Genomic DNA, 23,839 nt, shown 5'->3' on the forward strand with positions numbered 1-23,839 from the left:
TCACAAGTGGGTGCAGATTAGCTTGGACTGGATTAGATTAGAGTCTTGCTGCTTCTTGTAGCACAGCACACACACTAAACAGGAAGAAACTAAGATTACTGTAATGATTATAAAAATATAGAAATCAGCTCTACTAATAAATGATGATATGAAAACATTAATTATTTCTGAAAATCTGTTGTTAAGAAAAAAGATGTCACCTTGTCTTTGATTATATTTACCTCAATTCATCTTAGTTTCTCATTTCATCCATAAAGATACAGACTTAGAAACCAGGCTTTAGTGTAACATACTATATGCTCTTCATCTTCTTTTTATCCAATCGGGAAAAGCATTTCTCTCTAGGGAACCATAGTTCTGTAGCTGAAGAAAGTGTGTCCCTTAATGTAACTGTGCACGCAGATATATTTGAGCTTTAAAGTGTTCATTGTGCGCTGTTAGGCTACAATATCGACATTTTTTTTTGCTACAGTTGTTCATTTATTATGATTTGCTTCACTGATAGTGCCGGCATATATTTTCCAGAAAAAAAATAAATCAAAACAAAAAATCTTCTTGTACACTGAAGCATTAACTATTTGATTGAGTGGCTTAATCCCTAATATGTGATCTTACAAATGTGATAAATGTATTAATATGAAAAAATAATCTCAACCCACCCCCTTTACTCGAGCTCATATTTCAAAAGATTGCATGATCATTACAGTGCAGCTCATTGCTGGAAGTTTCCATCACAGGTTTATGAGTACACCTGTATGTGCGTGGGTGGGTGTGCGTGCGTGAGGGAGGGAGAGGGACATGGCAAATATAGGGCAGAAAGTGAGAGAGAGAAAGAGAGAGAGAGAGAGGGAGAGAGAGATGTCTGCAATAGGTTGGGTTGGGCAGGTCAGTGCTGCAGCATTTGATTGTAAATAAGCGAGGAGTCAGTTCACACGCTGATCAAGTGACTGCCGGGAACAAGCGAGCCATTTGAATCAGGTGGCTATCTCCCTATCTGAGAGATCAGAGCCCTGTCACCCCCCCCCCCCCCCCCCCCAACACACACACACACACACACACACACACACACACACACACACACACACACACAACCTGCCTCCTCCCTGTGCTCTCGTCATTGTGTGTTGCACAGTAAAGGGACACACACGCACACACACATGCACACAAATGAAATGACATGTCCCTCCCTGCTGGCTGTAAGGGCAGGCAGAGTGGCAGGATGAGATTTCACTGTCTCACGTTAGAAGAGGAGAGGAGGCAAGAGGAGAGAAAAGGAAAGGAGGAAAGAGGAAAGGAGAGGCGGCGAAAGGAAAGGAGAGAGAAAGAGAGAGGGACCCCCCCAAAAAAAAAAAAAAAAAAAAGATTAACATCCAGAAATCTTTCCTGTTACCGGCTCCCTGCAAGGAGAAAGTGGTTGAAATCATATTTCTGTTAAACTCGTGGCACAAAAAAATCACTACAAGTCAAAGAGACACTGTAAACTTGTTCAGTCTTTAAAATGTGAAGTAAAAAAACGGATTAAAAAAATGAACGGCAACACTGAAACCACAAGACATTTACAATATTTTGAATCCAGTGATGACTCCAGATATTGTCTTTATAGGGAAATAAAACAAAACATGAGAAGATGAACTAACAATTAATTTTCAAAAGGGCTGGCAGTCGATTTCTATCAACAAATCACTAAATTTGTTCCTTCAGGGCAAAATTCATCAACAGCCAGTACCCTCTTTGCACTGACCATACAACCCTGAGAAGCCAGAGGATGCTCTGCAGCTACACTGCTTGTCACAATAAATACCTGTGAAAAATGGATCCGACACACACACACACTGCATTCACACGCGTTCTCTTTTAGTGCTGCGTCTCAACAATGGCCCCCAGGGGAGTCGATGATGTGCGACAGCTGCTCCCTGTTCATATTGATTAAATGACAGCCGGGATCATTTACCGATTTACAGACTGACGGAGCTCAAACGTACAGCGCCGCCCCGAGGGAGCGTTTCGGACTGTTAGTCCAGACAGCCTGCGGTTTATGTTCACAGCCACCGCTTTAATGCGAACATCATCCTCTACCCCACTGTGTCCCACAGGACACACTTAAAAGATTATGCTGTTCATTTTCGATGTTGAGATCATCACTACAGTGACTTCTAAACAAGCACAGATTAAGTCATGATGACACGGTGGCATTGCAATGTAGTGATAAAAAAGTGATTTAAAGGAGGTTTAGTAACTGTTTGTGTTTGTTTCACAGTCAAAATTTCAGTTTCCTACCAAAAGGACTTTTAGGATTCCACAATCACTGTACGCATGAGAGGCATGACAGGAAGGGAGGAGGATAGCTGGAATTTAAGACAGCAAAAGAAAGGATGGGACAAGACTGGGATGGACTTGGCAGGACAAGGAAGGACAAGACAGGTCAGCCTGGGCAATGTGTAGCAGCTATATTTAATGTGATAGGATAAAAACATGCAAAATAAATCAGGGGAATAAAAGAAGAGACATGAATGGCTATAAAAAGTGAGGACAGGACAAGAGAGAAGAAACCAGACAGCGGGATGGAGAAGCAGGGCCGGCTGTCCCATTACTGAGAGTTTTGAGTCTCTCTGTAGACTGTGTCGCCCTGGGAATGAGCCAGGTGAAGCTGTTGAGCACAGATTAAGGCAAAGATGGATCAATCGCCTTAATATTAGGGAGCGTGAGTGACAGCAAGCCCGGGGACACAAACACCCAGACTATTGATTTTGATCTCTCTTGAATTGCTTTTCTCAAGGCATACGCATGCCGTCAAACATTTACAGTTGCACACACATAAAATCATGACAGGCCTCATTGCTTTGCCTCTGTCTGTCATTCTTTCACTATTACTGTCTAAATCAGACACAGTCCAGTTACCAGGACTTTTGTTTGAGACTCGATGGGCAGGAACCCTCTGGCTGTGCTTCTTAATGAGCTTATAAGATATTTAAACAGTAGGAGGGAGGTGACTTTAAGGAAGCCATTAGCAATAAATTGTTGCCTACTAAGATGGTTACAGCGTGTGAAGAAGCGTAGCCTGAAAAAGTTCAAACGTGCCGATCAATGCGCGTATTAGAAATTGCAAAGCAACGGCAAATTATCCAGTAACAGTAAAAAAGCAGAAGGAGGTGCTAATCCATACATAGTTTTCACCAGTCCAGTCTTCAGTGCTCCCAAACAAAGAAGCGTGGAAGACTCTCGAATAGTTAAAAGTATTATGGATTCATATAAAGGCTACTATTTCAACTTTCTTCCATTTACTTTGGTATGCCCGATTGCTTGAAATACTACAATATCTATTAGCCTTGGATGTGGTTGCTATGGAGAAGAAGCCATTCAGAGGCACAAATTAGAGCTGTGGCAAATTTAACATACTGCATTATTATTATCATTATTATTTTTAATTAACTTGCTTATTTCTAACTTTTGGATCATCAACAAAAACTGGCATAGATGCTTTCCTTTAAAAAAACAAACAGTGTGGCTCAGGTGGGAGAGCGGGTTGTCTACGAATGGCAAGGTTGGTGGATCGATGCCTGACTCCTCATAATCTCCTTCAGCCCGTGTGCCAAAGTGTCTTCGGGAAAGCTGAGTTGTTCCTGATGCAACTGTGTGAATGTGTGCGCAATTGGGTGATTGCACGAGTGACTGAGACCTGCAGAAGAAAGCGCCTTGAGCACTCAACTGAGTAGAAAGGCAGCATGTAAGTGCCAGCCCATTTACAGTCACAGTCCTCAGATGAAGGAGGTCATGGTTGTTGCGTGGATGGGTAGTAAATTAAAAGAAATGTTGATTACACGATGTAGTGGCTATAAATTAAGTGCAATATCTGCACTGAAATTAGTCACAAGCCTCGCTTTACATGGGGTCGAAGAAGAGTAAGAAAGAGCTTTTGTTTTTTCCCTGGTAGTTATTGGTCGCTTTCCCCCGTTAGCTGGGATAGATGCTCGAACAACTCTGTAACTGTGGACTGGACTAGGAAAGTGTCAAAGTGTCGACCGGTAGAGAGAAACCTGCCCACTTATTGTCATGATACATTTTTTTTAAACCAAAACCTCTCCCCAACTGTATTAGGTGTTTTAACCTTGATTACAAAGGTTACTGCCTCTAATTAAGCAATCATTTAACAACCGTGATCCAAAATCTGCAGCTGGACTGATTTAAACCTTTTGCTGTAGCCTATCAGGCTCTGTGATTGGATTTATCTCAGCACAATGCTTCCTGAAAGTTACTCTTCCAGGTTTTGTTTACACAAATGTGTGCCTTTGACAAACCTGCTCATCTTTTGTTCTGACAATTCAATCAGTCGCTTTTTTTTCTCCCCAAGCTCTGGGAGAGCTCCAACTGCCTAACGCTATCCAATGAAAACCAACAGGACTTTTCCTTCCAGATCCCTGCACAACCCACCCTGAATTATTTCTTCCGTTTAAAGAGGGAAAAAAAAGTGCAAAATGTGCATTTACTAAAAGTTGAATGTACACAAAGGTGAAGGAAATGTGAAACAAGCAAATAAATATATAAAAAAAAAGCTCCAATGTGGCAGTGGATGATGGGAGGGAAGTCTGCATTGGGAGCAGTGGCCTAATAAGGCTAAATACCAGACTGTGAATAATCTCCCAGTAAACTGTCTACTCATGAAAAACACAGAGATGCAACAGCAGCAACTCTCGCTTTCTGCCTGGCTGTCCTCCCTGCCTCCCTCTTTGCCCCCCCCCCCACCAGTATCTTTCTCTCTGTCCACACCGCTCTCTCTCTCTCTCTCTCTCTGTCGCTCTTCTCTTTCTTTACCTCCCTCGCTCCTGCTCTCCTTCCTCCCACCTCTTCCTCGCTCCTCGTCTCGTTTCGGTAAGTAGGATAAGGCTTGGAGAGCTCTGTCGTCGTGGTAACTGCCAGAAGTATTCAGTTTGAAGTTTGAGGAGGTCAGTTTGCGGGTCAGACTAACCCCCCTCCCCAACCACACACACACCGACACACACAGAGCCAAAGACAGAGTAGGGGTGTTGAGGGGACCCCCGTATGGGCCTGGGCCCTTATACATGAGGGGATCCGGAGGGGGAATTGATGTATTTGGAGGGGCAAGGGCCACTGCAAAGCTCTGCTACTAAAACAGTTGTGGTGTCAGAACTTTTAGAGATTTCTCGGATCGAAATTAAGCTGATTATGAGTGATATCGGACATTGTTGTGCTGGGATTTTCTGCAGCTCACTGACTTCAATCACTTTCAGTCCTTTAGTATGATGATCAGCAAACCCACACCTCGATGCTGATTTATGCTAATGGGTGTTTCAAAGCTTTTACGTCTGAAAAGTGGAAGAAATCGAAGGGAGTAAACATAAAGAAAGTGTCTGCTTTCATCTCTTATCCTTCTCTTTTTTATGAAGGAAATTTTACCTGACAGCGGATTTTGATGTCCTAACTTGTTGAAGAGTACCACCATTGTACTGACAGGAAAAATAAAAGTGCATCTAAAGCTGTTAAAGCTCAGGTCTTCCCCGTCCACGTATCAGAGGAGCTGGTACAGTACTAGCAGCATACAGACACCACCCCCAAAAAACAAAACCATTAATTCTGGCCCAGCGAGGCTCAACGGTCACCAAAGCCTTGTCAATGAAACTTTGTTGTCCCGTTGACTGTAAGCCAAAGTCTTCCCGTGCACACTACCAGCTCTGGCAGTGTGTCCACTCACACCTTAAACAATCTGGCTATTGGGCAAGAGTTTCAGCCCATCAGTCTCAGACAAATGCTTGGACTCCGAGCAGGCGCAGAAGCCCTCGACTGCTTCCACACTGCCACTGCAGGTTTGGACTCGTCATCATAAACTATTGTAAAACACAAGTGAGTGAACAGGTTGTAAAGCTGAATCGGTATTAGTTAAACAACCGCTACTGGAACCTGCGCTGTGCGCGATAAACTGATTTATTCTCTTGTGGCACAACAGTCATCTGTAAAAACAAGAGATGAGTCAGGTTAACTGAGCAGATGACGAGTAAAGTTTCCATGAATAGTGCTTCTTTCTTGTCTCAACTTCCTCCGTCTCTTAGTTTTACTTTCTTTTTTTTCTTTCCCCTCTCTTTCTCTTTCCCTATCCTGGGTGGTTTCTGATGTAAATGTTTTTAGTCAGTTGGCGGCTGAGGCTCAGCAGGTGGTCCACCAAATCCACCGTAACCCCCGGTAACCCCTGTCCAGCCAATCCAAATGCTGCCCTGCCCGCCACTGCGCTTAGTTAGCCCTGACAGGACCTTCTGTGTGTGTGCGTGGGTGAGAGAAAGAGAAGCAGCACTCAAAGGACGGGCTGTGTGCTCGGAGTGGTCATTAAAAGTTTATTAGAAGGTTTTCACATGTTGTGAAATTTGGTTTAAGGCAGATGAAGGCAGATGTGCGCACTGCGTGAGTGTCTGCTGTTTGTTAGATTATCTGTGTCTCACATCCATCCATCCTTTTTTGACTGAAACAAAAAAGTTACCCTTTAATCGTTCTGATGTGATTAATACAGCATTTCTGAAATATTTTGAAGAAAAACAGGTTAACCTGGAAGTGAATTCTCTATATGTGCATTTTCTTTTGTAAAAGAAAACAGATAGATAGATTACTAACTAATATCTATGAAGGAAAAGTGTGCCTTGAGTAAATTTTTACCAACTAATATTTGATCATATTTAAATTTGGGACATTTTAAACTCCTAAACCTGTAAAGTCTTCAAAAACTGTCAGCTTTAAAATTATGACATGTTTTTTTGGTGTAAAGTAGATTCTTTTTTTCCCCCAAAATCATAAAAAAAAACCTATGATTTTGTTTATCAGATTTTACAAAATAAAAAAAAATGAAGTAGACTTTTTTAACCCTCGTGTAGAAAACCTTGAATCATGAGACTAAACAATTTTTGGAAAGGGACAACTAAAAATTAAACTTTTTGAATGAAATAAAACAGCCCATTCATCATTCAAGGTTCTTTGAAATTAGTGCAATTAATAAGATTTAGCTCATTAATAAGACTGTTTTTCCACCAGTTTAAATAAACCCAGAGTAAACTGCTTCTTTGTGAGTGAGAAATCTAAAGTGCAGCATTAAATGAGTCAAATCAAGTGAATCTGTAGAAATGGACAGCTAGAAAGATAGATATAGATAGAGAAGTTGATTTAAAACTTTTAAAAGAATAAAGTAAACATATATGGACATTCAACAAAACAAACTTGCCAGTATATTAATCATCTGAATGTAAGTTTTATCCTCATAAAGAACAAAGAAAAAGACAGCTATCGTTTGATTATCTTTAAAGATTAAAGATGTGACAGCAGCAACAAAAAATCTTGTGAGCTTACGTCAAAGGCTAGTCGTTTTCAGAAATGCAGTGATTTTTAATTTTATTGGAAAATATTTCATAAAGCAGCTGAAGCTCAGGTGTAACTGTAGACTGCATCTATATCGTATAACACACATATGTTACTGTAATCAACACCAGGCAGGAAGACGTTTATCTGTTCAGAACCATGTATTGTTTCGCAGATTAAAAAATGCTGCTGTGTTCTATTCAATTTTTTATTCAGTATTCCTTACATACGTTTATGGGGACATAATATCATTTATTTATAAAAGAAGAGTGTCTTGTAGCAGTGTGTCGGTGTAGTGCTTATCACATTTACCCAGCAAATTAAAGATCACCAGTTTTCCTGAAGGAAACACAAACCCAGGCTCCGGGAACATAGAAATACATGCCGCTGAGCAAGAATTTTATTATTAACCTCAAGAGAGTAATTAGGTGAGCGGGGACATTCAGGTTCCCAGAAGTGTTGTCTAAAATCAAAGTAAAGTCAGCAACACTAAAAGGAACTGAATCGTGTTGCCTTGATAGTTTGAGTCCTCTTCACTTTTTCTTTTCCACAGTGCCGTATGAACAGCAGCACAGTAAAACTCAGTAAGACTATGACTTCAGTGCTAATCAGATTCCCCGTGCGTCACATGTAGAGAATGGCAACCCAGGTTTCAACCCATCTACTCACTTTGAGTTTCTTTTACAAATACATTTCACCCACTGTTCATCAGAGGACAGAGCGCAGAGCCTTCCTCTGATATATTCAGAATTCACCTAAACACTTCAGGACATTGTGTTTCACCTGTAAGCCAGCATCTCCACAGAAAGCTCACCCTGCCAAATGAATGTTTGATAAATCTTTTATGAGTTAGTCTTTCACTTCTCCGGTAGTACAAATGCACCATTGGCATCATTGTGCTCACATTTTATCCGTTACCATGATAACCCTTTACCTCCTCAGTGATATGTGGATGGAGATCACTTGAAGAAGGCAGTTTTCAAAAATGTTTGTGTGTCTGTGTGTGTGTGTGTGTGTGTGTGTGTGCGTGTGTGTGTGAGAGAGAGAGAGAGGCAGTGGATTGATGGATAGTATAAACGTCTGTTCTATCATCAGCTTTGATTGGCTTTGAGTGGCTCTGAGTGCTGGGTCCATCCCAATCGCTTTCTGGGGTTCTTAGGAGCAGTGTGTGCGTGTGTGTGTGTGTGCTTGATGTTCATGCTTTTTTTCTCGTGGTATTTCTGTGTGTAGATATTAAGCCCTTGTATGACCTGCAAAGTACAAAACCACACGAGGGCATCAAGCAGGATGAGTGGTTTTTAGAGACTGCTATTCAAACAGAGGATGTAGGGTGAAACTGCGTCAGCAGGCAGCTGCTACCCTGAAGTGTCCCTTGAGCAAGACACTGTATCCCTATCCAAGAATGAAATGGAAAACAAATTCACAATGGGATCTTTAGGAATCATAGCTCCAGTTCTCTTTTTTTTTCTTAAATATGTTCATATCAACACATTGAATGCATTAAAATGTAACATTTTTTCCCATTTGAGAAGAACTCATCCTGCTGCAGCTTCAGACTCTCAGTTGAAATCTTAAGGCATCCTGTTTGGTATCATCGTTTATCACCTTGAAACTTTTTTCCCCTGGTAAACACTTTTTTCTGGCACGTTGACGCTGGCATCGTTTCTCTCTATGGAACAAATAAAAGCAACCAATAAACAATTTAGCGATATATTTAAAAAAAAATGGAGTACCAATTTCCTCTAGGCTGAGGGGGAAGTGTTGTCACCCTCATTACCCGACGCCTCCCGCCCTCCTGCTAGCTGCATACATACCAAAGACAGCACTAGAGGGAAGAGAAAGGCTCTCAGTTAATATTTAACCAGGCTATGTAAAGACGCAGTCAGATAGTTGAGCTTAGAAGCAAATAGACTCGTGTGTGGCACAGCAGCCTAATGGCTGACATAGATGGAAGTACTGCAGCTGAGAGGAAACAGTGAAATACTCAGTATGTAGGAAAACATGTAAATACCATGAATATCATAATATCCTTGTGCGTGCATGTTTTAATGTTGTCTTGGATGAATCTGAAAAAGTCAGTGTGGAAAACTTTAAGGAATTATTGAAATTTATCTTTAACTGGTGACTGAATGTCAGTTTGGTGATCATTAGTTCGAAAACAAGCTGTCATTGCTTTATAAAAATCTACAGGTCGACGACAGCGTCAAATATCTGCTAAAAAGCTCACGGTATGATGGCATAACCGCATCATGGATGTCTGGATGTGTGTCAAAAAGAGAAAGCACATTTTTTTTCTTTTTTTTTTTGGCTAAGTTGGCATTACTTGTACCATGTGTCCGCATGTGTGAGAATGTGTGTTTGTATTTGTGTTTTGTATAGAAAGTGCTGCGTGCAGTAGAACAGGGATTTGGTGCCATCAGCACAGTGATGTCAGCACACAGAGACAGACAAAGCCAGAATCCAAACCCTCTCCCAACTACCCACAATCCCGCTGGAAACTGTGGGGGGCCCAGCCCTGGGGGCCCACTGCCATTACACACACACACACACACTTACACGGACGTGCGTTAATGTGCGCATCCACACACAGATACCCAGAAATGAACACGTATGCATTTGTGCTCACAGGTCAATAGATGCATACATACCTGCATACGTGACAAACTTACATGTCCACTCAGTGTATATTAGTAGAAGTAATCTCACAGGGACGGGGCCCATGACTGTAGAACTACACTGCAAAAACTGGTGGTCGTGATTTTTTAAGCTAATTTTCACCAATTCAAACGTGATTAAACTAAAACCAACTGCACACCTTCTTTTATAGCATGCTCCTGTAACTCCCTTTTAAGGAAGTTACCCTATGACTTTTTAGGAAATGACAGCTTACACCAGCTTTGTGATAAAATTCAATTCAGTTTTATCTATATAGCAAACCCCAGCAATCAAACGACCCGCTACGAGCAAGCACTTGGCGACAGTGGGAAGGAATATCGAGGGGTGCAAGAATTCTTTACTTCACTTTCCAAAAATACCACCGCTGATTGGTGGTAGCCACACTGCATTATGTGAGCATCTGTATTAACTCTGTAACGGCACTGAGCGAGCAGTCAAATCAGAAACACACCTCTGTTTGCTTTGGCCTGGTCCTGTGCCACGCTGTACCAGCCTCAGTCATATGCCTTGCAAATGGGGAATGACATTACTGTTTTCGTGGTGTAATTTACATTAATGTTCTGTCACTGTCCTGATGCAGGTGTTAATAATGATGCAATAACAAGTTTAGATAGCAAAATGCGTGACTGATGAAAGACTAAGAGATGCTGCAAACAGCTATAAATTATTGACAGCTTAAATTCAAGCTAAAGCTATCTTATTTAGCTAGCAGCAAAGTAAATCTTACAGTTTTCCAGCCTGTCCTCTTTCATTTTCCATTGCTCTACCTGTCCAGTCATACGAGCGCATGAGAGCACTTAGTGAGAGCACTTAAAGAGGGGATTACACACAGATTACCATTTATCCACAGCACATTTTTATGCACTTGGAATTTTTTCAATTAGTTTTTTGTCTGTGCATCACATATCCCGTCTTGTATAGTTTTGATTTATTATTATTATTGTTATTTTAAATGTTAAATCTGTCTGCCTGTTTAGGTGGTGGCTCAATATGGTTGTAAAACTAAACATCTCAATCCCATTTTAATTCCATATGATCGATGTCTGGATAAAAAGGATTCTGTCTTCTTCATGAGAAAAAAAAAGCAGAAAATCGCCATGTATATTCACAAATGTATCGCCTTAAAAACGTGGTCAAACCCAGTGTCAAGAGACAGCCTTGAATCCCAAATCAAAATGAAACTGTAAGACTTTCTGTTTTAGCGCTGCTCTGTCCTCGTCGAGCTGTTACGCAACAATTAGCAACTGTTGCTGTTTATCTCGCCTCTTTAAATGCCCCTCTGTCCCAAACAGTAAGAGCCAGACTGGGCCTGGTAGTATGTGTGTGTGTTCGTGTTTGTGCATGTTTGAGGCTTATTTTGGGCAGTGAAATCGGCGTAACTCGGCGTACTGGACCCAAACAGTTCTTCATTATGCTGCGAGGAAGAGTCCGCTCCTACTGCCCCCTATTCAGCCAAGACAGGGTCTGAAAGGGGAGCACTATGTACGTGTTTATGTACGTGCTTTTTGTTTGCACGGGTGTGCTTGTGTGTGCGTGTGTACAGTTGTATAGAGCGACTGCAGGGAGCCATATAAAGATATGTGTTGAGCGATTTCTGTCTGAGTTGTGCCCTCATCCCGCCTCCTCCTCACGCTGTCTGTCTGTGAGTGTGTGTTGTAGTGGAGTGATAACAATAGTTTCCTCTGACCCGCATAATGAGGGAGTTCCTCATATTCAGACAGCTGGGAGTGGATCTGCTGTGACGTTAGTTTTAGGCAAAGTTTGCAGTCGTTTTAACCAAAGTCACCTTTAACTTTCTGAATCTAAATTTTATTGAAGTGCACAGAGGGGGGGGGGGGAGTCAGCAAGTTACTAGCCCCGGAACACTACTCGTTGCCTGGTAACACAGCCTTGCATCAGGAAACACTGGGAACTATTGTGGGTGTACAAGGATTCACTGTGAACTCTGACCTTATAGTCTCAGCAGCTTTTCACCAAGCCAGAGTGTTTTCATAAATCTGCCTTCTATGAATTCACCCACATCTGCTCTGCTAAACACACAGAATGAATGATTTTATCGTGTTTCTGTACTCTGCTGATCATCCATTAAATATATCTGAGCATCTGCATGTGGCAATCTTCCTTCTGGGTCTGCTCCTAAACAGATCTCTAAGTGAATACTGTAAACAAGGCAGAATACATGCTGATTTCCCTTAAAAACAACACTCCATTTTTTTCCCCCTTCTTCTTCTTCTTCTAGTGATGTAACGAGAGAGTGAAGACGCGAGTGAGAGAGCGGGACAATGGGAAACGGGATGGCAAAATGACAAATGGTAAGTTTAGGGAACACACCTAAATACACACTCTCAAACACGTACACGCACTCATGCACACAAACACACACAGAGTCCCATAGAAAAAGACAGCAATGCCTTGGAGGGTGCCAGTCATGCCCAGCTTCCGCTGCGCTCCAAATTGAGCGTGGCACAGAGTGTATGAAGTCAGCCGTCTGGAAGAGAGCCAAGCATTGTTCCTGCAAGCAGCTGGATGGTAATTACTAGAGAAGGAAAGAGTGAGTGTGAGAGAGAGAGAAGCTTTGCATCCTCACTGCTGTTGACAGATTTATATAGTAAAAGTTGCACACAAACACGCTTGAGAGTACATTGCCGGGCATTGATTTTTATTTATTAACAACTTAAAATCAGTCACATAAAAATTGTGTTCAATATAGTGGGCAGAAAGCCCCCCACCCCCGAACCCAACTGCTCATTTGAAGTGAAAAGAAAATGAACCAAGATCCCTCAAATAGCTTTTATTTGTTTCAGGCAGCACATAATTTTAGTAGCAAACGTTATGATGTGGTACGCCGATATCTCTATAAAAAGTGAGCAACTCCATTTGCGCGAGCAGTGGCTAAAAGCTACTGCAAATAATTTGAGAATATACACCTCTTTTTTTTTTGTTTGTTTTTTTTGCCTGTCCCGTTTGGTTCTTTTGCCATCAGAATTATTGTCTAAAGGCGAAGAAAGATGCCCAACGGATTTACTTTACCAAATTGACCATCCCAGCCTTGCCGTAATGGTCTATTTGATTCACCTTTTATTGTTTATTTTATTTATTTTTTATTTTCACTTGCTAGATACGGGACAGACTTGAATGAGGAAAAGAAAAGGGAGAAAGGAAGAGGGGGGAAAAACAGCGGAGAAGAGGGACGGGGACAAAGGGCAAAAAAACAAAAACCAACTAAATAAGCAGACAAAAAAAAAGAAAAAAAAAAAGAGAATATACACTTGTATCGGTACCCAGAGCAACAGCACATTCTTGTTTTGTGTGTCCAGATTTATTAAATGGCATTAAAATAGTGTCCCAAATAGCACTTACAGGAGTGGTTAGTTTTACGAGTGATTTACAAAGGTTTTACTGTTTTCTAAACACAGGCGCAGTTTGTTCTTTTTCATATCAAGCGTAAAAAATAAGACATGCTGTTTTCCTAGCATTAAATATTGGTGCAGTCAGCAGTAAACTGCATGTCAGTGTTAGTAAATTACTTCCAGAAATACTTCCAGGAGCTTCCAGAAATATATATGCAACAGTCGCAAACATCTCTGAGTTCCCAACTCTTACACACAGTCTTGTCACTGCAGTTTCTTTGTCAGTACCAACGGTACTTTGTCTTTAACACTAAAACCTGGCCCTTAATGATTTGTGGAGTACCTTTCAAAGGCTGCCAGTTTGGGGGGGCGGGTAGATCTGGGGAAAGGCTAGCTAATGGTAGCACTAGCTTGGTTAGCTTGCTAATTTTAACTAGCCTTAAAGAAATATGCTTAAGCAGAGAAACTGAACAGTTCTACTAGTGAAACAACACATGCCTGTTACTCAAAGCTGCCAGACCTCTACTATTGCCTTTATCCAAATTAAACAGCAGCGATATAAAGAATCAACATGTCAGATGTCACAAAGTGGGAAATTAGCTTTGTGAGAGCAAAACCCATCTTGGAGCCAAGCTGTATAAAAGACAACAAATGTCTTTTTTTTTAAAAGAAGCTGTAAAATGCCCTGTCCTCAACTACTATAAATTTCCTGTATGGGCTTACCTAACACCAACTATACTACTAGCAGTTTTAATCTTCCACTGCATCGCTGCATACATACCATTGTGTGTTTATCAGTTCCAAGCATGTGTGTTGTGCACATTTATCTGATATATTTTTTAAAGCTTCAGATATAACCTACATACAGTGAAGCATCTCATGCTGTAAGAAGATTAGAAGAGTAGTAGGGCAGTTAGTCAGAGAGGAGGCCGGGCTGGAGGAATGTGTCAACTTACTGTCAACTATGTGCTGCTTTGTCATGAGACCGCAGAGCACTGGAAACACGTAAAGTTGCCTTTTTCACACCTTCGACTTCTCCCGCCCTCTTCCTCCTCCTCCTCCTCCACCATCACCCCCACCACCCCCCTTTTCCCTCCCCACGCACACAGTGGCAGCAGTAGCCAGGCCAGTGCTAGTGCAGCTGTGACCAGAACAATAGCATTCCTCAGGTTTTAAACGCCTGGCACTTAGATTCCTAACAGTCAAATTCCTAGCAGGGAGAAGCTGGGGGTTGCTATAGGACGCCGAGAACTGTAAGAAGCCTTGCAAGGAGACGTACAGCTGTAAAGCACTGTGTGATTTGGGGTATTTATGAGAGGGATGGGTTTGGGGTGGGGGGACATCTCTGTCGTCTCACCTCGTGTTCTCCCCCCCCCCAGATGTGACACTTTCAACACTCTAGTTTTAGCAGTTTAGGTTGAGAGGCGTCCCGCTGCTTTGCCAGGGTGTCATGTGTTGATAGAGGCACCTGTTAAGTCAACACGTTCACCAGCTTGTTTTTGGCATATGTGGCGCTGAAAACCACACAGATGTGTTGAGAGTGACACATTAGTTTTAAGAGTGTTAAATTAGGTGTTAACAAAGGACACAAACACACGGCGGTTGTTTTTCCTCCTTAATTTTGTTCACATTTTCATACAGAAAACATTTTAGAAGCTTAGATCCAAATGATGTTCTAAAGTTAAAGAATAACGGTGATGCCAAGGTGCTTGTACATTCTACCGTTTTCATTAACAACGTGCCTCAAAATATATATCTAATTTAAACATGTTTTTTTTTTATGTTAGAGAACACTTAAAGCCCAACATCACGTGTGCCTCTACTCTGATGGTTTTAGTTCAGCACAGCACTGAGCTGCCCCGGCTATCGGCCCAATCTGAAATAACCCCCCAAAATAACGACTCTCTCATTAACCACGCCTGTTTCACAATTTAAATATAAATGAATCCAATTTACAAACCCTTGGCTGCGATGAAGGAGACTCATTTAGAGCCAATCTAAAATTAATGAGGGCATCTGGAGAGAGAGAGTGGAGAAGGGGCCCAGTGTGGCTTAACAGATACTGGAGTTAACAAGCTACTGTACTTTAAACACTGGAAAATCCCCATTAATTTTAAAGTTAACACAGCACTGTAGCGTGAATGGTGGAGAAGAGCTTTAATGTTACTTCAAGCACATTACGGTGACATTTTCAGACTGACTCTTAGCCTCTCGCTGTCTTAACCTCCTTTATGTTGTCATACATCAGCGTTTGTCGGTCTCTCCGTAGTCGTGCAGTATTAAATTTTCTAGACGTTTTTTAATATAATGGTCGTGAAAGTGTTCCTGTGTGTACGTGCATTCAACTCTGACACCTCCATCCTGTCGGATTTACAATGAAAAATCAAAGCCCTGAATAGAATAACTCACAGGAATTGAAGGAGGTAGTTCTCCTCATGATACGTTTAGTTTAGTAAAACTTTGAAACATCTGTATTATTATTGTTTTTTTGTTTTGTTTTTTTACTTTGGTGTCCTGGCTACTTAATGGCACAACAGGTTTGGCAATAAATCTACCCAAGTCGTGGATTTTAGTCCATTAAAACAGCACAGTTCTCGCGCCATTTGCAACGTTCCTTTCCCCTCAGCAGCCGATGGAGTGGCCCCAGCAGATGCCAGCCAGCTCCCAGCCAGCTCCCACAGTGACTGTTTGGTTTTGCAGGTTTAATTCCCGATGGGTTCGGGTCTAGAGTGATTAGGCTGAGCCCTAAAGGCCAGCAGGCTTGTCAGGTGTCTCCACACATTAACGTTGTTCTGCTCACACCCTGAGCTGACAGCACAGCGAGGCAGAGGAGGGGTGGAGAGAAACGCTGATCCGGTGCGGTGGATGGGACAGAAGGATGGAGAGAAAGGGACAGACTGTATTGTTTGGATTGGATTGTTAGAACTTTAAAAAAAAAATTAAAAAAGAAGTTTTATTTTCATAATTTCCATGATTGGGTGGAACTTTCCTGACATTTAGGAAGTGACTTTAGCAGATAATCAGTTATGTTAAAGGAGAAAATGACGATTGAAGGCTGGGAGCTCATTCAGTAAGATAAACAATTTCTGGGTCACTTTAAAAGCATCAGTGCCTTGAATTGTTACTATTAAAACTACACCATCATTTATAAAGTGAATCTTTTAGTTTAAATTGATAAAGACTCAATTTAACCTGACTCCCTGAAGAGTTGTTCATACAGATATGAATATTTCTGTCGCTGCGTGTAAAGAAACACTTTTTTTTCCTGACTTTTAGTTTCATTTTTCTTTTTGCCAGTGAAGGCAACACACTGGTGGGTGCTACCTCAACATTTTCTTTAACCTTTGACCTTAAAACCAGCTGAGTGACAACATTGCTCACTGTTCCCTGCTGGATTCAAATAAACTTGCATTGTGTCTGTGCACAAACAACTTCCTGCATGCAGACGTGCAGCTTGTTAAAAAAAGAAAAAAACTCTTCCTGCTTCTGACCTCCAACCCCATCCTACTCCACCCACCTCTACCGCTCATACAGCATGGCGGTGGATGGGGAGGTGGCATTAGACATAAGGTTTTGAAGTAGGGGGGAAACTTGTGTCCTTGTCTTAAGGAGTGGAGGAGGTGGACAGGGTGGCGGGAAGAGGTTGGATGAGGAGACCTGCTGAGAGGGCAGCTTATATGCGCTCCACCTTCTTCCTGCCATAACACTCCCTCCATTTTTTTTCACTGCCTCCTCTAACAACCCCCCCTCCCTCCCCCCCGCCTTTAGCTTCAGGGTAAAGTACATTACATGCTTGCTAATCAAACCTCCATTACAAGTTTGGAGGGAGTGGAGCAAGAATCTTCTTCTTCTTTCCCCTTTCTGCTCACTTCAGTAAACCACCTTCATCTTCACTCGCAAAGCTCTTCTTCACTTGTATGTTATGTAAGTGTCCTTGAAGTATACCAGTGATGTGCTAGCATTTAAACAAGATACAGTTTATTTTCTGGATATTTATTTGAGAAAAAAAATACAAGAAGCCAAAATCATCTTCTCTGACTACACGTTGATCACAAGTAGCATGGCAAGCATTCCCTGTAGCGCTAGTTACAGGTGAGGGCGAAGAGCACAAACAAGCTCACTAGCATAGACAGGCAGTTGGTCACAACAATATTACAACGCAGTAGAAAAGTAATTAAGATCAGAACTCCCAAGTTTTTATTTGAGTTTACGATTTCATTTGGGGGGTTTTCTCACATTCTGACAGTGCTGAAATAAAGATGCCAAAAATTGAATGGTATTTTAACAGGGTTAAAAGCCCACCAAGCAATGCTGTATACCTTATATTGCCAGTAAATAAATATATTTAGAATATTGGTAAAATAATGCAGGTAATTTATAAATCTGACATACAATGAATTCTGTTTTAATTTTCCTTTCCCACGATGCACTGTTTGTTTCTTCTTCACTCACCTCTATGCACTCTACACCACTCTGCATTAAATCATTTATTATTATTACTCTTCACTGTCTTCACACACAGCAGTTTATTCATGTAAAAAGGGAGTTTTTCCTTCCCACTGTCACCAAGTGCTTGCTCATAGACGGTCATTTTAAATATTGGGGTTTTCTCTCTATTAACGTGGCATCTTCACCTTACATGCACTATGAGGTGTAATGATGTAATTTGGTTTAATATAAATGAAATAAATTGAATTCATTTGCATCATTTACATTGTTTTGGTGCATTTATTTGATGAACAGCATGTCACTTTAACTTTTTTCCACACTGCACACCTCCATAGTTTTGGATGAGCATGTCAGGTATATGTTCGTTATAATAGTTATTATTATTATTATTATGGGATGTTCAGTTGAAGAAGTTTAATACTTTGCATGTTTATTTAAAAATAACTCTATTACTTTTTCAATCAGGTCATGTCTTATTTTGGTTAGAATTTGATTGTACAAATCAGGTGAAAGCAATTTTCGACATAAAATCATTAACAGTTTTATGCTGACTACTTTGTGCTGTTTAGAAGAGTCTTGCCCATGCTTACTGTGTAACAGAATGACTGCCTTTGTTTCTAATCTCATCTCATTTCAGTTACAATTAAGCTAAACTAACAGAAGCTTTGATGGAGTAGTGCTCTGATTTGAATAAGCTGCAAAAGCCTGCTCAGAGCTCTGTGGTCTGCTTAACCATACAGGGGATCAGAGGATGAGGTCTGCACAATACCACAGTGACACATACTGGATCTACTGTACACAATATCTGGACTTACATATTAAAACCGATACACGGGAATACAAAAGAAATAGCAGAGACAGTCTTAAAGAGGTAATTATGCATGTGCTGAACCAAAGCTCAATTACCATTTTTAAGAGCATGAGCTCTCCTGACATAAATAGGCAGCTTTTGAAATATAATGCCTCGTCTTTGTTGCGCTCTGTAAACATAGTGGCAGTCATATGAGTCCACTATATTATCAGCTATTGTTATGCATAAGCTCCATGTTGGTAGTGCTATTGACCTTATTTAAAAGACAGAAATCTATAAACACAAAGTCATTTATGAAAAAGTAAACTACAAACTCAAAGTCTGACTGAAGTGTAGATGCTCTGCGAATATTTTCATTTGCATATCCGTCTCCCCGAGTGACTGGAAAATGCATTTTGAAGCGATTCAAGGTGCAACATACAACTTTATTATTTGGCAACCCCCCAAAAACATTTCAGTATTATTTGATGCTAAAAATAATTTAGCCTTCTCCTCTCCACTGCCTCTTCTGTTGGTAATTGGATTTAGTGAACACCTGTATGAGTGTAGATTGTTCAGAGGATTATGGTCAGGGAAACCTTGAGTCACAACTAATTACCATCTTTTTCTTGCTCTTACTCTTTACTCTCTCACCCACCCACCCACCCACCCACACACACACACACACACACACACACACACACACACATATTAATACACTCACTGATTTTTTTTCTGTAAACGAAACTCAGTTGATGTAATTGCTATTTTAAGGCTTTAGTTAAACCTTTATAGCGGTAGTTTATGAGGCGTGTTGTTATTTTATGATTCTGGTTTCCCTTTACTCTGTCCTGGGTTTACATGATAGATCGTCATGTTAAAGCAATCCAAAAAAAAAAGATTGGCCTGAACTTGTTTTTTGTTTTGAGGAATGTAAATTATTGCTGCTCTGCAATTTTTGTTAATCTCAATGTTTTGGCTTCTGCGGTGTTTATGGGAGAGCACTTATTTTCCTGTACTAAACATTGCCCGTGTTTCTCTTTAGAGCTAAGTTGTTGGTCCGCTGTTCCTGCAGAGCCACCCGTGGTGTTGGGGGTCTCACAACATTTCCTCTGTGTGTCCTCTTGAGCTGAGATTGCTGCTTTGAGCCAGCAAGGAAACAAATCGAAATTTTTCCAGGTGAGAACAAGACTTTCATGCTGTTGATTCTCTGTTGAAACATGTGCAATGTCATTGAGGTAACAGTAAGCACCTTTAGCTCTGAGATTAGTTTTCTGAAAAAATTATGGCGCAAGGTGAAAATGTCAGTTTTGTCCCCCGACTGAGGCATTTTTTATTGGACTCTTGTGGGAAATGTTACTTTATTTATATATTAATCTGTGTTCACAAAATGTGGGTTGTGTCCGAACCTAGTAATATACTGCGGTTCAGCTCCAGGCGGTATGTCAAAGATGTGTATTTTTGTGTCTATACTCAAAAAATGTTTCATTTGCTTCACTTGAATTAGATGAGTATTCAGTGCTTCTCTCAAAGGCTCTTCAGCTGCAAAGGAAGTCTACTGTGGTTTCAGAACCACTGCAGAGGAGGTTAAGGTGGATGGAGGGTTTCATCAGCCTCAAAGACATGAACCAATAGTTCTGAGTTAAATGCAACTGGAATAAAGAAAATCAAAGTTTTTTTTAATTCCAATAATTAATCAGTATACCAAAGTATGTTTGGTATAAACATACTTTCATATGCATGTCAAGTACATTTTATTTGTCCAGATTCAATGACGTTGTGATGTACCAAAATTTCATGGAAAATTTACAGACTATATAATAATAGAGTGAAAACCTCAAAAATCAGACGGCCCCATACCCAGGAACTGGAATTTGTTCACTTGGCAACAGTGGGAAGGAAACACTGTAACACTCACAATCTTGGACATCTAACGATGATTTAAACAAGGGTTTTTCCTCTAACCTAACAAAAATTCTAACAGTTTATTGTTCCCTTTTTCCTGTTGCCAGTATGCTCCTATGCTCCGTTTAGTTGGAGAACTTGTTGAGTGCCATTGGACACAGGACAGAAGTTTCCCCTCTCAAGACGCTTCTCAAGCTCTTTAGACCTGTCTTTGAAAGTGGGAACGGAAACAAGCACACAGCCTAATTATGTGGCGTAACATGAATTTAGGTCAGTAAGTAGATGAAGCTGATGACCTAGAGCTAAACTGTCGGACAGCAGAGGAGGACTGAGGACGGGCCAGGGGTGTGTGATAAGTCAGGTGAAGCAAGAAATGAGCTAAAGGAAGAGAGAGTGACATATATAGGGAGGATATTCTCTGTCCCACAATGAAATTTAAGACAGCCGTGTAGCTCTTGACTGAACAGAGACAGAGACAGAGTCTGTGTGTGTGTGTGTGTGCATGTGTGTGTGTGTTTGGGTGTGTGTGTGTGTGTGTATACATGAGCAATGAACAGGCTATGCTTGTCCTCAAGGCAAAGAGGTCCAGCGGCTTAAGCTTCATCGGGCATCAAGACAGAGAGACACACTTCATGTGAACAGGTGACATTTCATGAACAGTGAAGACTTGAAGGAGGGAGAAAGTAGATGGGAAGGAGGTGAAGCGGTGGGGCAGTGGGGGGGGGGGGGGGGGACATGAGGGTAGAGAGGCATCCAGCAGGTGACAGGGGAGGAGCACTAAAGGGCAGCGGACAGTTCACTCAGTCCAGCTTACTGATATGTTTAAGTAACACTGAAAGTGAAAGATAATCTAAAAAAATAACTCTTCAGTTTTTCTTTACTTTGCTTTACTGCACTGAACTTACATTAATCTCTGTAAAGACAACCCGCCAAACAAACAGGGCTGTGTAAACTGAGATTGTTTTCTTGGACTTTGCACTGATACTGAACCCAGTAGGCTACTTGTCAGCGAGGGCAACATTTTCCTCTTAACTTAACTCAATGTCCAAAAGAGAAAATTTGTCTCGAGGCAAGTGAAACACACAAAGACATAAATTATGAAAAGAAAGACAAAAAAAAGAGAAACAAACAAACTGATTGTCACAAAGAACAATTGGAAATTCAGTTTTGTCTTTTTAAAAGAGAGAAGTAGTCATCATCAGTTGACTCATGCTAAACACGTGAACGTGAGACAAAAGAAAGTGTCGTTGTTGATGTTGTGAAGAAAAGCTCAAACTCTGAAGAGGACGCCTTAAATCATTCACAAATAAAATGACAAATTATTGGTCTGCACACTATTCCAACCCCCAGGTTTTTTTCTTTACTATTACAATACGCTACTTAATAAATCCCGCTGAAATCATACAGCCAGGACTTTGACAGTATAGATGACTGTATCCCCAGATGACAGTGACATTACGGCAACATTTGTTCACAGAATGTTCACCAGCTATTAAACAAGTCATGATAGTTAAACTGTTAAAGCATAACAACTATAGCCTGGTTAAAAAAAAAGATTCTCTTACAAGATCTGAGTTAGAAATTTTTTAACTTCATCAGCAGATAAAATAAGCATACAACATCCTGCCTACTGTATTGTAAGTGCTCGTGTTTGAAAAAAGAAGGAAAAAAAGACCTGAAAAGCAGTGAGAAGTTTCACTCTAAACTTTTACTTTTTCAGCCTTGTGTTAGGGTGGAGGAGTCCCGCTTTTGTTGTCGCTAAATTCAGTTGAAAAGACTTTGTGATTTGCACAGAGAATCCGTTCCTGTCGCAAAATCGCTTCATTCCAGCTCCGAAAATAATGACGCTAATCATCGCAGCAAATATCTGTGACCGTGAGGACTTTAGAACAAAGCGCTGTTGTTTTTCTGCTCCACTGCTGCATCACTTTCTGATGTAGCCACTGAAGCAGGTGCAGTTTTATTTTAAAATTGTGGCCGGTCCAAGGGTTGGTGAGATGAGGATAGGGGGAGGAAGTGAGTGATGGACAGCTAGAGGGGGGTGAGGTGGTGGTGGTGGAGGGGGTGATGGAGGGCAGCAGAAACTTCCCATGCTGGCCTCCCAGTGTGGCTACGTAATGAGGGCAAGGGACACACACACACACACGCACACTCGCAGACACACACTCGAGGCTGAGCATGGCCCCACGGCTGATTAGCGGCACACAAAGGCCCCAAACAGAAGTAGCAGAGAAAACACAATGGGAGCAGGGCCTCAAGGCGTGGTTTACTTCTGCCCCGAGGGAGGGGGCGAGAGAGGTAGAGAGAGAGAGAGAGGAGAAGAGAGAGAGACATGGTCCCACTGTGCTGGATAGGCAACAAGAGGCAGGGAGGAGGGGGTTCAGTGGGGTTAGAAAAGTGACAGAAGCAGAGAGGAGTTTTGTTTTTGTCCTGATAAAGACACGACGAATTTTTGCTGAGTTCTGTTCAGTGACTTCGGCATCAGGTGACTTAAAAAACATGAATGAGTTAGCAAATATTAACGCATGGGTGGGGAAGGCTGATTAGTGCAGTTCACAGGGAGAAAGAGTGCGCATGCCTCAATATTTTCCCCACTCCAATTAAATCATTTCTGGCCAGTACTTGTGCTTTTTTTCCAAGTTGTAATTTACACAACTTACAAAAGTATGATTTACACTAGAAAATCAATTTTACTGCTTTAAATGCTGAGCAGGGGCCACAATTTGAGTTTTAAAGCTAGCAGACAAAAAAACACCAAGACAAAAAAAGTTCAAAAGTTGTGTGTTATTAGATCCTAAATATAATTCCTTTAAGACTGCACGCTAACATATATTTGAGTAATTTTATTACTCACTGTGACTGTGAGGTGGGTCGTGCTAGTCTTTTAGTGCTTCTTTCTCGTCTTTTACTAACTTGCAACACATTCCTGCTTCTGTCCTTCCCAGAAGAAAGTTAGAAGAAAACTCACGTTAGACCATCCAAACTTTCCTGCTTAACTCAAATCTTAAATCTTTTGTCTGCCTACTTTCACTCCTACGCGGGCCCACTCCCACCTCTGCAAGTCGTGCCCACTGCCTCCTCTTTCTCTCTGTCTGTCAATACACGCACGCAGAGGATGCACCGCACACACATGGACACACCTGCAGTCTGTATAACTCCATAAACTAGTTAAGATAAGTAATTGGTGTGTTTGTCATAAATTCACAGTAATGGCTGTGAGTATAATAAACTCTGCTCTCACTGGACGTTCTTGATTATTATTTTTTCATTCATTTATTCACAACTGCCTCCATTACTGATTCACAAACCCTTCCGCGAT

At 41.2% G+C, this 23,839-nt stretch overlaps 1 protein-coding gene across 2 annotated transcripts in view; it reads left to right on the forward strand.

Annotated features, from left to right (window-relative positions):
* Nucleotides 1-23,839, forward strand: part of LOC146369841 (uncharacterized) — a 98,213-nt gene that overhangs the window by 66,584 nt on the left and 7,790 nt on the right. For both annotated transcript variants that reach the window (XM_084909518.1, XM_084909519.1), the window contains 2 exons: nucleotides 12,266-12,338; nucleotides 19,661-19,794. In XM_084909518.1, the coding sequence (XP_084765644.1) occupies nucleotides 12,266-12,284 (19 nt within the window). In that variant the 3' untranslated portion in view covers nucleotides 12,285-12,338; nucleotides 19,661-19,794. The remainder of the gene's footprint in view (nucleotides 1-12,265; nucleotides 12,339-19,660; nucleotides 19,795-23,839) is intronic.

The sequence above is a fragment of the Perissodus microlepis genome, chromosome 17, assembly GCF_051167445.1.
Source record: "Perissodus microlepis isolate ML-2025 ecotype Zambia chromosome 17, ASM5116744v1, whole genome shotgun sequence".
Lineage (NCBI taxonomy): Eukaryota > Metazoa > Chordata > Actinopteri > Cichliformes > Cichlidae > Perissodus > Perissodus microlepis.